This window comes from Equus caballus, chromosome 10 (assembly GCF_041296265.1).
Source record: "Equus caballus isolate H_3958 breed thoroughbred chromosome 10, TB-T2T, whole genome shotgun sequence".
Lineage (NCBI taxonomy): Eukaryota > Metazoa > Chordata > Mammalia > Perissodactyla > Equidae > Equus > Equus caballus.
In genome coordinates, this window is record NC_091693.1 from 2,144,201 (window position 1) to 2,161,576 (window position 17,376).

At 50.4% G+C, this 17,376-nt stretch overlaps 1 protein-coding gene across 27 annotated transcripts in view; it reads left to right on the plus strand.

The window, feature by feature from the left end:
- The window catches only part of ZNF536 (zinc finger protein 536), a 420,879-nt gene that overhangs the window by 260,892 nt on the left and 142,611 nt on the right, over positions 1 to 17,376 (plus strand). For 13 of the 27 annotated variants that reach the window (XM_023649470.2, XM_070222842.1, XM_070222848.1 and 10 more), the window contains 2 exons: positions 2,269 to 2,421; positions 14,424 to 15,995. In XM_023649470.2, the coding sequence (XP_023505238.1) occupies positions 2,269 to 2,421; positions 14,424 to 15,995 (1,725 nt within the window). Of the gene's footprint in view, positions 1 to 2,268; positions 2,422 to 7,810; positions 7,865 to 14,423; positions 15,996 to 17,376 lie in introns of all 27 variants that reach the window. The other 14 variants (XR_011421801.1, XM_023649465.2, XM_070222846.1 and 11 more) reach the window with 2 other exon arrangements.

Here is a 17,376-nt window from a genome sequence, read left to right on the forward strand (position 1 = left end):
CTCACTCTCTCTGTTCGCTTCTGTTGGACAGCCCACTGCTGCTGATCACAGTGGGTCCTTGAAGGAAGAGCCGGGGAAGGCACGCTGGTGCAGGTCAGGGAGCTGGTGGCCCTGCGACAATGTGAAGTCAGAGTCCACGCCCGCCCACCTCTGTCCTGAAGCCAACCTCCAGGGCACTGAGTGCTGCGATGATTGGCATTGACAGCTTTGGCCTCCTCCCTTGAACAGGCTGTCTTAACTACGTTGTGGGGAACTCTCAGGCAGCGTTATAATCAGGCTCATTATTGTTTTCGGCTGACCTCATGACCCCACAAAATGAAAGCTGATTAATGGCGGGAGGACACAGGCAACATGCTGAGGTTGGGGCTGGTGGGGGCGAGAAGGTGGTTAGGAGACGGCATTCCAGCTGTTTAACCTAGGATGCAGTTGACTTGGAACTGGCACCTGGCCATTGTTCTCCTGGGCTGTGGGCAAACTGGCTCTTTAAGACAGAAGTGGCCGCAGCCCCTGGTGGACTCACCTGCAGTGTGGAGTGCCTTGCTGTGGCTGCATGTGGGGCACTTGTCTGCTGTGACGTTGCAACACGCTCTTGTGCCTGTTTGCCCTTATCAATAGCCATCTTTGGTCACGTTCCCACATTCGTATGGGCAACCACAAACTTAGGTCTACGCAGGGTGAGTTCCAGATGTGGGTGAACTCAGTCCTCCCAAAAAGTCAGTCTCTCAAAATTATGAGGAAAAAAAATGCTGGGCAATTAGAGCCTTTGAACAGCTCTTCCAAGGAGGGTTGGAAGAGTTGGGAGAATAAGATGAAAAGTGAGCCTTTGAAGAGCTTTTCCAGGGTGACGATATCGTCCTGCATAGTCCAAAGGCAGAGAGGATGCTCCAAGCCAAAGGGTTGCCACGGCTGCTCAAAGCAAACATCCACATAAGAACTGAGTGCGCATGCGCTCGTCTTGCTCATGGCCTGTAAGGCTGTCGCTTTTGGCTGTTAGAGAACACTAGGAACGGATGTTGCAAAATGAAAGCAATTTGCGTTTTCCATTGCTTAGAAGGTCCAAACCTTGTTTATTCCGCTCTCTGCAGAACTCACAGGTCTGCTCATTATCCCAGAAGTTCCCCCTTGTTCTCCTACTGGATCTACCGTGAGGCCCAGAGGGCAGGCTGGAGGCCACGGCGAGAACCCACCAGCCTTAGGACCTTCCGTTCTGTGCCAGGCGGTCAGCCTGCAGCTGTGCGGGGAGGCCTGCAAGGCAGGGAGAAATCGAGTCCAGAGAAGAAGCCTCGCGTGCCTCCCCTGCCCGGAGATGCAGATTCCCAGCTCCTGCCCTGCTCCCCTGATGTCGTCTCTTTGTCAGTGTGATGTCAGGCCTCGGGTGTTGCAATAACGTATCCTCCAACCACTAGATATTTTCACAGTTTTATTTACTATTATGTCCCATCATTTCTGTGCAGAAGGCAGCCGTATGTAAATTTTATGCTATTTTCTAATGGTTTGGGTTACATAACAAATAACAGCAGGAGGGAAAATTTGTATTGATACTTTACAGAGGAAGTTCTCAAGCCACCGCACGAAGATTTAACTGCAGTGGTCTAAGTTTATGGGAGTTCTGCAGCTGAGTTTCTGCACATGACTTTGAAAATGTCACTGTATGTTTATCATGGGCTAATTGTGGAACTGCATTTCCATACTTTTTCTTCTCCCTTTCATGAGATTACACCAGCTAGTGATGGATACAAGACTCTACAAGGAAGAAATGATCAGTTTTGGATAATTTTCTTTCCTGTCCCGAAATAGCCGTGTGTCTGCATGTCTTAGGGACTCAGCCGAGACACGTTTTTTTCGTTTGTTGCTTGATATAATGCAAATGTGATTTCGATCCTATAGCAAACTCTCTGGCTAGTCCATATTATAAATTAATCACATTCAACAAACACTAACATTTTTAAACTTTCCAAAAAAAATATTTAATAGGAGCTAAGCAAAAGAAGAAATCAAACCAGCTGCTGACACAGCTGTTTCTTTTCTTGTGTAATTCAGTTCAATATAAAGGTACCATATGCTGCTTAAAATGATGATAGGAAAGATGAAATAATTTAAGAGAATAACAAGAAAATACATGAATTGTCAGCATTCTGTCAGATTTAAAGAATGAAATAGACAGGTGTAGTATTGACATGTTTAACTTTGTGTGGTGCTAGCAGTTTTGGTGCGAACAACTTCTGACATGTGCTGAAGTGATGTGAGAACGTTTCTCCTCCGCTGCAGACATCGGCGAGGAGGCTGGGAGATCCACCGGCGTCCAGCAGCCCGCGCTGCTCCGCGACAGGAGCCTGGGCTCGGCCATGAAGGACTGCCCGTACTGTGGGAAAACCTTCCGGACATCCCACCACCTCAAGGTCCACCTCAGGATACACACAGGTGAGAGATGCGGGACGCAGCTCAGAGCAGGAGGCCGGGACTGCCCGGCGCCCGTCTCCGGTCCACGCCGACTTATTCACTGGTGCTGAGTTCTCCCTGGGCCTGTCTATACACCACTGTATGGGTCCAAACTGACCCTAATGTCCTGCTTCCTCACTTCGCAATCGCCTTCCCAGATGAGACCCGGGTGTGTCGAAGGAGCTCTCCCGTGGTCCAGGTCTGGGATGGGGGTGCTCTGTGTGGGGCGCCAGGAGACTTTGCTGCCGGCTTCCTTCCGAGGCACTGAGACAGCAGCTCCCACACTCTGAACGACCCGCATCTCTCAGGTGCAGGTGACAGGAACCCCGCTCAGGGTCTCCCAAGTGTAAAAGGGAAAGCGCAGCTCCCCTGAAGTCTGGGTGGGCTGGCTTCGGGGTATGGTTACATACCCATATCTGGGACGGGACAGGTGGAGACAGTCCCTCACACCGCACTGAATGGAGGATGGGTGGCTCCCCGCTGGTCTCCTCAAAAGGAAAATTGAGGTGCTCTTAACCAAACAAGAGGAAACGGCTGCTGGACCACTCCATCATTTCTCCTGCTTTGGCGTCACCCTAGCCCCTCGTAAGAGGACTTCTCTTCGTCTCTCTGCCTTGTCCCTCGGTCATGGTTCTTTTTAGGTTTTCTGCTAGTTGTTTGAACGTTGCCGATACAAAAAGAAAATCTATCTGAGATATGGACACCTCCATTTTCTTTGATTTTTCTCCTGACACTTTATCTATGGGAGTATGAGCTGCTTCAGAGGATAGACAAATATGCCATCTATTTTCAAAAATAATTGTGGTCTATTTCCCCAGGAATCAATAAAGCTCAGGGTTGTGCAGGATATTTAGTGCATGCGGACCTAGGTGCAGTGTGCGGTTAAAGACGGGGAGCCCCTCACCTGGAACCTCACCTGGTGCCCGCAAATCTCCCTGACACGGAGAGGAGCCCTGAGGACAGGTGGCAGAGGGCCTCCAGCTATCTTCATAGCCTGGGGCGCAGCTGTGTGGGGCCACTGCCCTCCCCATCCTGGGTCACTTCTTTCCTGGAGTCCTCCCAGGCTAAAGAGGGATCTCCTAAGATTAGGCCCCCGCTCCCATCCCCCTCCCAGGTCCTGGGGGGGCTCTGATCCCATGGTGCACTTTCTTCAGCCTCCCGTCTCTCTGCGCCCACCGCCTACTTCCTGCTCCCCGATGCAGACTGCTTGTTCCTGCAGCAGGAGCTTCGTCCCCACCACCTCTCCCCCCGGGACGTGCTTCCTGCAGGTGGCCACTGGGGGCTTAGCTTCAGTGTGGCCTCTTCAGGGAGACCATGCTGACTATCGTGTCCACGTTATCCCTCACACTCGCTCCTGCTTTATTTTCTTCATAAACTTAACGCTTTCTGAAATGATCTTGTTAGTTCCGTTGTTCATCTCCTTATGTATCGTTTGTCTCCCACCAAGTAGAACCTGAGGGGGCAATATTGTCCATCCTTCTAACTGCTAGAACTTCCAGAATCCCAGGGCTTAAAGAGCACTTTACACCTAGGGGAGGCACAATAAATGTATTTGAAGGGTGGACTGACAGAATGAATGCGAGACTAAGTGCGTGGCCCTCTTCCTGTAAGCCTTGCCCTGTGCCAGGCGGCACAGAGGGGCCCAGTGCAGTGGGGAGGGTGGCCCCTTCCCCCAGGGGAAGCGTGGTCCTTCTGGAAAGGCAACCTGAACACATAGACCCTTCAGAAGCCACAGCATGGCAGCCAGGCTGCAAATGCTAGCTGCCTGGTTGCAGATGGAAGAGCCCCCTCCCCAGAAGCTCGGTAAGGGTCCCTGAGTTCCTGCCTCAGGATCTTCACACATCTCTGCCAGACAGGTGGCTTGGCTTGCTTTCTCATCCTCAGAGACTGGCGCCAGCCTCCCCTTCTCGGTGAGGTCTCTCAGTGATCAGGCTGAGGCAGCTCAGACATCGGGCTTTCTCAGATTGTGCCAACGCCCAACCTCTACACACTGGAGCCAGGTCCCCTTGGGTTGTGGTGGTGGTTAGGGGGGGACCACAGACTGCCAGGTCATGGGAGGCAGTCCACCAGGGCACCTGGCATTGGGTTGTCCACAGGTGTGTGGTGATCTGGCCAGGGGTGTCCTAAGATACCGCCCTTTTCTTTAATGTAGACACAGGCCCCTGGCCAGGTTTGCCAGGTGGGGGGGTCGGCCCTGCCAGGGAGTGTGGGTCAGGAAAGAAAGGGCAATGCTTCCCAACCAGGAGCTCTGCCGACCCTGTGGGCCCCGACCCCCACCGGCTGGCCTGTGGGTAAGAGTGGGCACTCCACGGAATGTTTCTGGGTAAATTAGGACCACAGCTGGCAGAAGTCCTGCTGAACCCGGGTGGAAGCAAATGGGTACTGCTTTTGGAAGTTTTAGAAAGATAATTTTTCCCAAACTTCTGCTTCACAAACTTCTGACGTTTGTGACCAATAGTCTTTGGAGACACAGAAAAGCAAGCCAGGGCCGTGGACAGAGGCATTCTGGAAACTTCCCGGAATAAGGGAGAAAATGAAAGAAGCCATGGAAACATCACACCACCAGCCCCCTCGGAAACAGCATTTGCAGTGTTTAAAAGGCGGAATGATAACCAGATAAAGATCAATTTCCTTTTTATCAAAGAACAAAGAAGTTGGAAAATGCTTACACTTGTGCGTTTAAATAGAACAGAAAGTGTTACATGTTATAAATCACCAAAGTAAACATCCATTATGACAATGCAAAAGTGTAGATTACATGAGTAATTAAAAATCAAAATCAAGTGATTTGCTAATAAACGAGTTCACATGGGGCTCCAGGGGTGGGGAGCACCTCTCAGTGTGTCTGTATTTCTAAGTGACATGGCCAGAGGACGGCAGTCTGTGAAACAGAATATGTTTTCCAAGATGCCGTCTTTTGAAGTTTTTCTCTAATGAACTCATAGGAGCACATTTAAATATCCAATGTTTAATAAATATATTTTAATTAGCCAGGATCTGAGGTTTTACATTCTCCATATTTTTCTGTCCTACTCCATCTTTTTGAGAAGTCTTGATCATATAACGTCAACCGATAAAAACCACTTTCCTTTTTTAACTCCACTACATTAACTCAATTACCACTCTTCTTCACCGAACACCTGTCTGTTAGAGCGGCGCTGAGCAGATGCACCGGGCAGGGTGCTCTGAACACCTGGGTGCTGGGGGAGCCTGCAGGTAGCGGGAACTCCTCTGCTCCCCCCTCAGCTCCAGCCAGATCTGTGTGGGACTGCAGGGGGCACCTGGAGGACCCCGGGAGTCCCCAGTGACCCTCAGATCCTAGAGGCCGCCCCACCCTGGCTCCTGCAGGGCAGACGTTGATGGCTGCCCACCCAGGGGAGGCCGAACTTCTCTCCCGTTTGAAACATTACCTTGGGCTGGTCAGGACCCCATCGCCGGACATGTGCCATTTGTCTTCTAGAGACACTGCAGAGCCAGTCAGTGCGGACTCAGAGAGCAGCTGGTAGTAGGGCTCTCCAGAGAAACAGTATGTATATCTATACGAACTGTCTCAATTACGGAGGCTAAGAAGTACCAAGATTTGCATTCGGCACGCTGGAGACCCAAGAGAGCCGAGGGTGTAAGTCTCAGTCTGAATCCAAGTCCGAAGCCAGGAGAGGACACAGGTCCCAGCTTGACAGTCAGGTGGGGAGAGCGAATTCTCCCTTACTCGGCCTTTCGTACTCTTCAGACCCCCGACGGATTAGATGAGGCCCACCTACCTGGGGAGGACTATCTGCTTTAGTCTACCAATTCAAATGTTAATCTCATCCAGAAACACCTTCACAGACACACCCAGAACAACATTGAACCAATTGTCTGGGCATCTCGCGGCCTAGTCAAATTGATACTTAAAATTAACCATCACACTGGGGCCAGCCGGGTGGTGTAGTGGTTAAGTTCATGCACTCTACTTCTGCAGCCCAGGGTTCACAGGTTTGGATCCTGGGCACAGACCCACACATGGCTTATCAAGCCATGCTGTGGCAGGCATCCCACATATAAAAAAATAGAGGAAGATGGCACAGATGTTAGCACAGGGCCAATCTTCCTCACCTTCACCCCAAAAAAATTAACCATCACAGAGATGCGTCAGCAAACATTTAGTCCTAGCATGCAATAGGAGGCAGGGATGTCCCCTAGGTTACCCTTGACCAAGGCGAGCCAATCGTTTAATTACCGGCTGCCCCCAAATGCACTCCATCCTTTCCCTCACTGCCCCTCTGCCAGCCCTGCCTTAGGGATAGTCTCCAGGGTCCAGGGTGTCTGTTCTGTGCACAGGAGGTAGGCAGGTGCTGCTCAATTCCTGAAAGGCTGGAGGGATGTGTGTTCCCCACCTAAGCCCCAGACGGGTGTAACACCCATGCCTTGGCTGCGGGACCCCGGGCTGCTTCCCTTGGGCGGCTCTCCTGTGTGTTGGCTTTCCTGGGAGGTGCCCATTGTTTCAGGAATGACCATCGTAGAGAAATGTAATAAGCAACCTCACTCGTGAAAACTTGGAGGCATGAAAGTTCAGGGACTAATTAAAAATAAATCTCATTAGTTTTTTCCCTCTCAAATTGTGCAAGTGGTTTATTAATCTGGTTTTGACGTGCTGCGTGCACTGGTCCTCCGGCCCTGAGTCGGGGAGCTCCTTTCGGGAATGGATTTGCGGAAGGAAGCCAGCGGTAGTTTTCCAGGATCTCAGGGTGGGCTGAGGAGCACGCCCAGCCCTGCCCCCCACTCCGGGTGTGTGCCTCCATAAGGCGGCCCCTGGGCGCTGGCTGAGTGGGACGACAGGGGTGCCCTCCTCGGCTCTCACCTGCATTCTTGTCACCAGACACCAGGCTTCTTTGTCCTGACAGGAGCAAAGAGGATCGCGGAAGTGGGAGGACTTCTCTCCTGGAGCACCCCCAAAGGGCTGTGTGCCCAGCGGAGGGTGGGGGCTGGGAGTTATCTTGCCTCAGGACTGAGGCAGTGTCTACACAGCACGACTGCAGAAAAACTGAGCCACCAGGGAGGATGTAACTACAACGCTAATAGCAAGGGTAGCCAGCACTTTCTATAGACTCACAGGTGTGGGCACTGTGTAAGCGCTGCCCTCGAACTCACTCCTTAATCCTCACGCCTCCTCGGTGACCAGGTCCCACCCCGCCCCCTTGCAGGAGAGGGCTGAGCCTCAGAGATGTGAAGTTACCCACTCGGAGTTGCCCAGCATTGACTACGGGGTCACAATGCAGATCTGCCTAATTTGGAATCCCATTCTCTTAACCGCTGCGCTGTATTGATATTTTAACTTTTCTGGGTGAAGTTTTGGCTTGTTTTAGGAATTAATGCAACATTTCTTTGACAGTGTGTGTCCACACCCTCACCAGCAGGAGGAGAGGAGGTGACTTGGACCCACAAGGTGTGTTGACGCAGCCTCCCGGCGATTTGAAAGGGAAGTCCTGTGCCCTCTGGCTCCTCCTTTACCCCTTACTCAGACTGGCCTGAGGCCAGGCGTCCTTGATCCTGCCTGCCTCAGTTTCCCCACCAGCACAATGAGGTCAGGGAAGTGGTGAGGCAGGGAAATGGCCACCGTGGCATGTGGAGGCCCTGAGCCCCGCTTGGAAGATGGCGTGGAGCGGATTCCTCGCCGGCGGGCATCAGGAGATGAGAAACCCTCACGCCCGGTTTGCTAACTGCCTTTCATCTTCAAAGAGTTTCCGAGTGAGCACGGACTGGTGTGTGGATGGGGGTGGACGTGGAGGTTTAGCCGGCCCGACCCAGGTGCCTGACGCCCGATGCACAGGGGAGCGTTTCCTCTGCAGGTGAGGTAGCCAGGCTACTTAACATTTCTAAAAGCACGTCGAAAAGTGTTCAGAATGGGTTGGTTCAAATGGGTGCTTTTCCGGTTCCCTTTTCTAAAGTGAGAGCGTGTGTTGTTGTCCTTAGTGGGGGACAGCCACCTGAGTAACGATGGAGAAAAAAAGACCCACTTGCCCGAAAGGAGATGATTCTTTTTTCTCCCTTTTGCTTTGAATTAAAATTCCATCCTTTTTCTATTTCTAAGGTGAACTGAAAGCCCATTTTCTTCCTCCATTGTCCCCCATCCGTGCTCTTCCTGCCTTAATGACATCCCAAACTTTTGTTGGAAATAATTGATTGAATTTAAATTTCCTTAAAAGTTTGAGAGGTAACGTTACAGTATAAATTTCCTACCAAACACTAAGTAGGGAAATATCCATTAGTGAAATTAACTACAGTTTCTAGGTAGCTAACAGTGTGCCGTATACAGTAGGGCATGGCTAATGAACACTGCAGAGGGTGATATTTCATTATACAAATTAATGCTCACATTTTAATGGGAAAGTCACATAATGAATCTCGGCTTCAGTGACAGCAATTAGAGACACAGATTGTCCCCTTCTGGACAAGGCGCTGTTTAGCAATAAGCGGCTGTGTGAAAAGTCTTCAGGTTTACAACATATATATGCTTTGGGGGAATTAGTGTACAATTTATATTAATGTACTGAAGCTTCGCTGCAAAGGCACCGCCATATTTATCTCTCCTGGTATTAACTAAGTAAAGACATGTAGAAAGACTAAATAAATATCAAACAGAGGATGCAAATACGGGAAAATATTCAGTTACTCAACATAAAAGTAAAAACCCTTTTGGAGATTTAGCACACACATACAAAAAGGTTAGAAGCATGAAGCACTTCTTAAAAGCTTGGTAAAGGGGTTTCCGAAGAGAGTAATATGAATCCGCCTGCTATTTTTGGAGAGGTGCTTGGGTACTTGCTCTGAAATGCTCCAGAGTCACTCACCAGGACAGCGAGGGTCCCTTTGGCATAGCAAGCACCGAGTGGAGGCTCAGAAGGAAGAAGGACATGGCCGTGTCAAAGTAGGCACATGAACTAATTAAACCACTGGGGTACATTTCTAAACATTTGTGATACAACGTTGGAGAAGTTAATGCTATTCCAAAGTTGAATCTATATGTTATGCCATATGTCAGTGGGTAGCTGGTTTAATGTAAGATGGTTCCAATAATTTCGTTAGTCTGTTGGAATGATGAACTGATGATTTGTATTTTATTACACCTTTTCTAGCAGAACTTTCTTTCCTAGAAATACGTTGTTTGGGCCCACATCTTATTCCTTTAAAATACTGTGAGAAGTTTCCCCACAGAAGGCCACCCTTGTCCTTACGAGCTTCCTTCAGTGGGTGACTGGCTCACTACTGGGCGTCCTTTCCCAGACATACGTTTCAAACTGGCTGCCAGTCCAGACCCCGTCTGCAGATAGATACTGTGGCCCTCTCGATGTTTGGAAAAGTTCTGAAGTAACCAGGATATTGCACGTAGAAATCAGGGTGTGAGTATTTTCTTAGAAAGTCAGAGGTCCTCGTGTCCACTGCTGGCTGGCTGTAAGCGGTGGCTGTCCTCTAGGAGAGGCGTTTGGCCCCCGTCCCGCTGTTGAGCACACTCTTGTGCTCTGCCTGGCTCTGAAGGCATCTGGTGTGTGGCTCCTACAACAGACTGACGCAAAGGCAGTGGATCCCAAATGTCATGGAGGGGACCCGAGGGCTCATGACCCCCAGGAAAGCATGGTGCAGTCTGAGTGATCCCCCCAGTAGATTTGGATTAATTTATGGCCTGAGTGGCCAATCATTCAACTAGACAGAGCTGCTGGCAGGGTCTGGGGCTGCCGGTGCCACAAGGCTGCACGGAGAGCAGCTTTCCAAGTCTCGGGCAGAGGCTGGCCTGGGTGGGAAAGGGCCGGGCGGACCAACGACTTGCTCCTTGGCCCAAGCTGGGGCTTTGTTAGAGTGAGCCTGGCGTGCTCTGGTTGAAGTGTGTGGCCAGATGCGGTGCCCCTGACCACGAAGTAGCTCTCGGCACGGGTGGACTCGCCATTTGTTTGTTGGCCAACCCGAAGGGCAGAGCTTGGTGGGCCTCAGAGCGTGCTGACGCTGCTGACGGTGCCCCCACCCAATCTGGCGCTGGTGTTGTGAGGGGTTTGCCTGTCCACACTGGGATGTGCCCTGGGGCGGCGTGCTGGAAGATCCCTGGGATGGTTGCAGTGGAAATTGAGGCCTTGGGCTGCCCAGGCATTCTGCAGGGTGCTCCCCCGATGGCTCCACCCCTGGGTTTGCCTGGCCAGAAGCGCACCCGTGGGGGCTGGCTGTGGTCTCAGAGCATGGCCGGTGCCCTCTCACAGAGATGAGCACAGGGAAGGTGAGGGAGGGCTCCAGGCGGAGGGCAAGAGTGGTTGCTCAACTCGTTCAGGGATTATAAAGAAAAACTGGGGGTTTTGTTTATTTTTTAAAGCCCAAATCCAAAGGGGTGGGTTTAGCCCATGGAACTTCTCTCCAGAGCCTTTATGGGGGGGGAGGGGTCGAGGGGAGAGGGAGCAGCCGGCTTCCCGGAACTTGGCAGGAGGTGGAGCCACAGAGAGAGACACGTGGACAGCGCGGGGTTCTTTGTGGGGGGCGGTGTGCACGGAGGGCAGAGAAGGGGCCGAGGAGGCCTTCCAGAGCCATGTGCGTTGTGTGCAGGCGAGGAACCCCTGAAAACTCACCTGGTGGCCCCTAATTCCCCAGGGCTGGACCCTCAAATGCTAAGAACCAACTGTTGCTTCTCAGCTGTGGCCTTTTTCCCTTGGAACAGTGGAGGCCAAGGCCTGTTTTGAACTTTAAAGAGCAGTGGGTTGAGTGAAGACATCCTTTCCTGCACTATTTGTGTGTTTGTGTGTGGTGTGCATGTGTGAGTGTGTGTATGGCGTGCATGTGTGAATGTATGTGTGTGTGCATGTGTGGTGTGTGGTATGTGTGTGTGAGTGTGGTGTGTGTGTGCATGTGTGATGGGTGTGTGTGTGAACCTCGCTTGCTTTACTAGCCTTCTCATATGTCTCCTCTGAAAGCCACAGAGCAGGGGCCGTGTCTCTCCGGTTCTTCTTTCAGCTCCCCTCCTTCCTGGAGGGAAGGGCTGCTCATTCGTCCATTGGATCTTTCAGTCAAGAAGTGTGTGTGAATGAGTGTGCGTGTGTCTGGGTGTGTGAGTGCACACTCTGTGTAACCTGTGTCTCTGGCCCTATTCGGGAGGCACGGTTTAGCTCTTGACACAAGTTTTAGAGTTGACACGAGGCCTTAGGGAACACGTGCTCCAACTTCCCACGTTCTAGGCTGAGGAAGCGAAGGTCCCAAGATGGGAATCCTGTGCCCGGCGGAGTGCAAAATAGCGCGGGGTCTCTGGTCCCCAGTGCAGACTCTGCGAACACCTGCTGGGGTCTGCAGGTCCAGACTACCTGCCCTGCTCAGCAGTCCCACTGCACCTGCCGACAAGGGGCCTTCCTAGGGAGGGCCTACGTGTGGCTCTCCACCCAGGCTGCACAGAAGGCCACGTGGGGGCCTTTGAAAGACCCCAAAGCCCTGTCTTCACCCTGGGCCAAGTAACTCAGAATTTCTGGAGGTAGAGGTGGGGCCAGGTATCAGCATTTTAAAAAACTCCCCAAGCGGTTCCACTTTGGCTTTTCAAAGTGTAATCTTTACGCTGTGTCAGAATCACCAGGGACACTTGTTAAAAATGCCCATTTCTGGCCCATACCCCAGACCAAGGGAATCAGAAGCATTATGTCGTTAGGTCCCAGAACTGGTGTCTTAAATTCCCCTGGTGATTCTAACGCACAACACAGTTTGAGAACCACTGCTCCGGTGTGCATTTCAAATATGTGGCCCTTGGAAATATACACGCACACCATGGGTGCGTCCCTGCCGCCCCCACTGAGAAAGGCAGCTGACCACCCCACCCGGGCCTGCAGGCGGAAGTCCACATTCTCCCTCTGCAGCTCTGCTAATGAGTGCCCAGGCCTCCTCTGCAAACCCTTTGCCAGATGCACTTAATCATTTCCAGGTGCGTTTCTGAAATGCAACCTGAGTCTCACTCAGTACCTGCCGGCCTCACCTCTGCCACCCTCACTGCAGGGCCCTCCCCCCAGGTTCCCGCTGACCCCGGGCCAGGACCCTGCGTTCCTGGTCAGGCTCTCTTGTCACAAGCCCCATGACCACCCCCTCAGCTTCAGGGCTGCCTCTGCTCCAGCTGGCCTCCAGACTTCCAGGTCAGCCCAGAAGTGCCCGTCCACGGTGCCTGTCCCCCTGAGGGTTCCCTGGCCTCCAGCGAGATGTCCAAGTAGCCGTGGCTGAAGTGAATCCGAGCCTCACACAGGGATTGACTCCAAGAAGTGGGAAAATGGTGCCTGAAGCCATTTGTACCTTTACTTCAAGGGGGATAGTGTCTTCCTTGTGAGAATCATGCCGTTGGCCTAGCCAGAGACAGGTGTGACCTTTCCATTTAGAGAAGTGGATTCCCAGCGGGATCCCCTTCCCAGACCATGAGGCCACCTCTGACGTGGCCAGGGGGTCCTTCAGCTGCTTGTAGCAGTGGACGAGGAGCACACAGCCACCATTTTGAAGGGATGGGCATAGTTTCTCGAAGGTTCTGGCACTCCATCTGGAGATGACGTGGAGTCCCCCGCTCAGAACAGAGGCTGGTGGCTCTCTGTTTACAAAGTCGCAGAGTCTTCCTTCCCCACATCAAATGTGTTACCCGCAAGCGCCCTATGCCTGGAGCAGGGAAGTCGTGGCGTAAGCTGAGACGACACAGCACGGCGTCTGCAGAGGATGCCATTCACCAATGCTTTGCTGTTGCCCTTATCTCAGTCTGCTTTATGATAGAGCAGAGGAAGGGCTGGGGCGTGCCAGGCTTCCCCAGAGAAGGAACCATGGATATGGACAGGGTGCTGCTGTAAACAAGCTCACAGGGCTGTCACAGTCCCATTCCTTCCACAGAGCCTTTCGATTCCAAAGCCTAGAAAAGACCTTGGATTGCTAGCAAATTCTTGGAATATGTTTAAATCCGCATTTGTTTACCCTCCTCCCTTGCTCTGTCCCACCACGTGGACAGGTCCAAGTTGAGTGTTAACGGTATCTTTTCCGTGGTGGGAAGAACAATACAAGTTGGTGTTGAATTTAAATAAATATTTAATTCATGAAAATGATCTTATATGTTTTAAAACACTCTTTAAAGCTATTTTTATTCTCTAGAAAGCGCTTATTATAGGTAAATTACACATTTTACTACCGGAGCATTAGGTTTGCCATTAGCACAAATTTAAGGCGCTACAAAGACCAGTAGATAATGTTAATTTCAAATACAGAAACTAAATATATTTTGTGCCTTTTTATTACTCATTTTCTTTTAAGTTTTATTGACTGCTTTTTATCTTAACTATATGTCTTTACATGCTGCAATCATAATGCACTGTAATGGTATTAATATTTTATAGAATCAGTATTTATAGTTCTTTATTTAGAAACAATGCAGTAGGTCTGCAGATATCTGAGCCGTCTGGAATGGTGCCCTCCAAATAATGATAAATTACTTGTGCAGTATGCCATTTGCTAATTATATCCATGATTTACTGCAGAGCAAGACTTAAATCATTCATTTCAGTCTTGCGTAACAGTGCCATAAAATTTTTAGGTTTAAAAATGGTTTCCATGTGTATAATTTAAACAAATTTTAGAGCTATTGTATACACAAAATATTGCAGCCACCCATTTGTTACATACTTTGTCTTTTTAAACTTCTACTTTTAATGATCACTGTGGCTGAAATTATTATGCTTAATTTTCATAATCATAGCTTTTAAATCTACAGCCGTTTTCACATGTTAGATAAAGAAAAAGATAGCTAATTGTGTGTAGATAGTATGTCATTCCTGAATAGTCCCAAATGGTACAAAATCATTAAAAAAGCTTAAGAGTACGAATTATTCTTCTATTAAAAAACAGTTGTTCTCTAACTAATTATTAGTTTGAGCTGCTTTGTTTCCAAGAACAAATGTTGATCCTCCTAGCCATGTTCAGCACACCAAAGTGAGATAAACACTTTTTTCTCTCCTTATACCAAAATCCTGCAGGTGAGAAACCCTACAAGTGTCCCCACTGTGACTACGCCGGCACCCAGTCAGCCTCCCTGAAATACCACTTAGAGCGGCACCACCGGGAGCGGCAGAACGGGGCCGGGCCGCTGTCTGGACAGCCCCCGAACCCAGAGCACAGGGACGAGCTGTCCAGCAAAACTGCCTTGTTTATCAGGCCAGACATCCTGAGGGGGGCCTTTAAGGGTCTCCCTGGAATGGACTTCCGAGGTGGCCCTGCCTCTCAGCAGTGGACGTCGGGAGTGCTCCCGTCCGGAGACCACTCGGGGCAGGCCACTGGCGGGTCTTCGGAGGCTCCTGCAGACGCTCTGAAAGCCGCCGACCTTCCTTCCAAAAGCACCCACTTCTCTGAAATCGGAAGAGCTTACCAGAATATCGTGAGCAACGGTGTCAATTTCCAAGGGTCCTTGCAAGCTTTCATGGACAGCTTTGTCCTAAGCTCGCTGAAGAAGGAGAAGGACATGAAGGACAAAGGCCTGTCTGATCCTCCGTCCACGAAAGTCCACGGGGCGGACGGCAGTGAGGAGAAAGCTGGTGGGAAGGCTGCCCTCAGGAAGCTGGAGAAGTCTCAGTACGAGCCTCTGGACTTGTCTGTGCGGCCGGACGCCGCCTCCCTCCCCGGCTCGGCGGTGACCGTGCAGGACAGCGTTGCGTGGCATGGCTGCTTGTTTTGTGCGTTCACGACATCGTCTCTGGAGCTGATGGCTCTTCATCTCCAGGCCAACCACCTAGGCAAAGCAAAACGCAAAGACAGTGTCGTCGGGGTGACCGTCAACTGCAAAGACCAAGCCCGGGAGGCGAGTAGAATGCCTCTGCTGCCCTCGGTGCAATCCAGCAAAGAGATGGCGCTTTCCCACGTGACCGGGCCTCTAGACTCTGCTTCTGAGAAGATGGCCCAAGGACAGGTCAAGGAGACTCTGGGGGAGCAGAAGAGCGGCACGTGGCCCGGCCACGTGGACCCCGCGTTTTGTAACTTCCCGACGGACTTCTACAAGCAGTTTGGTGTATACTCGGGTGTGGTGGGCTCTGGGGTCCCCAGTTCCTGCCCCAACAAGGAGCCTGATGGGAAGGCCCACCTGGAAGATGATGCCCCTATCCTGATCCCCGAAACCACAAACAAGACTACTACCGATGACCTCTCCGACATTGCCTCCTCGGAAGACATGGACTCCTCCAAGGGAGAAAACAACGATGAAGAGGATATTGAAACAGAGCCGGAGATGATGAGCAAGCCACAGTCTGCCCTCAGCAAGGACAGCAGCAGCGATGGCGGGGACAGCCTGCTGCCCACGGGCACCCCTCAGCCTGCCCAGGGACTAGTCTCACCTTTACCCCAGGTGGCGGAGAAGCAGTGGCATGGCCCGGGCCTTCTTCCAGCCCAGGACCCCTCTGTGGGCCTGCCCAAGCCGGAGCGGGGGCCCCAGGGCCTGGAGAAGCCAATGAACATGCTGTCGGTCCTCAGGGCCTACAGTTCTGATGGCTTAGCAGCCTTTAACGGACTTGCGAGTAGCACAGCAAATTCTGGATGTATCAAGAGGCCAGACTTGTGTGGTAAGTTTTAGAATCCTCTTCCTTTAGTCCATTTCCCAAAACATCAGTGCTGAATCGTGCGTTTAAAAAAAATGACTTATCCATTAGCAAATTTTGAACTAAACATAAACAAACCCAACGATGCTGTATATGCAATGTAGACAATCATGAAAGTCAACTTCATTTAGAAGTTTTAGAAGTCGTGCTTTTGTGTTCCAGTGTGCATTGTACAGATCTGCGAGGCCTGTACGGGAGGCATGGAGAGGCGGTGGGTCACAGGGTGGACTGCTCCTGGTTTTAATCCATAACTTGAGGGGAAAAAAATTGAAAAAAGAAAAGGAGACATGGTAACTTGCAAACTTTTCAGTATTTTCAACTTATGCATAAATGCCTAAAGACAATTCTTTACTGCTTTGCTCAGCCAAATCTGCTTTCTTAAACTTTCCTTTGTATTGACTTAGAGGACACTAAAATCATATCACACTAACCACAGTAAAGAAATAAAGCTACCCCCGTCCAAGTAGGGAGATGGTTTTGGTGTGTTTGTGATCCATCTTTAGACATACCAAATGGCAGTCCCTGTGACTTTGGCCTTCTACTGTTGCCTTCTGTCAGTCTGTCTCTTCACCTGTCTGTCTGTTGTTCTAACAAGAAATGTACATTGTGAAGGCCCTGGTGAGCAGTGTTGTGATCCTGTGTGTATGGATTTATGCCTGCCTGATCTTCTCAGCAAATTGGCACTTCTTTACCTTCTTAAAGAATATGGTTACCCCAAAGTAATTCCAGACCTTAAAAATTTGAAGCCTAGAATTGGATCAAATGATGTCCAGGTGGGCAGGGAAGATCGAAGTCGTTCTCCTGACACCCAGGTGTTCGTATTTGAAAGCCTTTCTCCGAATAGAAGCTCAGTGTGTTATTTCCAGTCCCAAATATCCTCGCTGGAGGCAAATGGACATGGTGCCTTTCCATCTTTAATCTATGAATCGATTTATGTGGCTTTACTTCACCTGTTGAAAAAAGGATGGAAGGGAGGAAAGGAGGAAGAGAGAGAGGAAGGGAGGAAGGGAGGAAGGAAGGAGGAAAGGCAGGAGGGGAGTATTTCTTAATAGCTGATATTCCTTTTAGCCCAGAGTAGGATTCAGGAAGCTGGGCTCGGTCCACGATTTAAATTGATGTATTTCTTTTTTCCTCTCCTTCCCTAATTCACTAAGAACTGGATCAAGCAGTCAGAAATATTTTTTGAATTGTCAAAAATCACTAAATGGATTTCTGACAGCTCAAAAAAATATTGACAGTTCCTTATGCTGAATGATTCACAAGGCCCCATTAACCAGTACCCCCAGATCTATTTTTAGCCACGTACAATTCATTACTTTTGAAGCTGTTAAAAACAATATTTAAA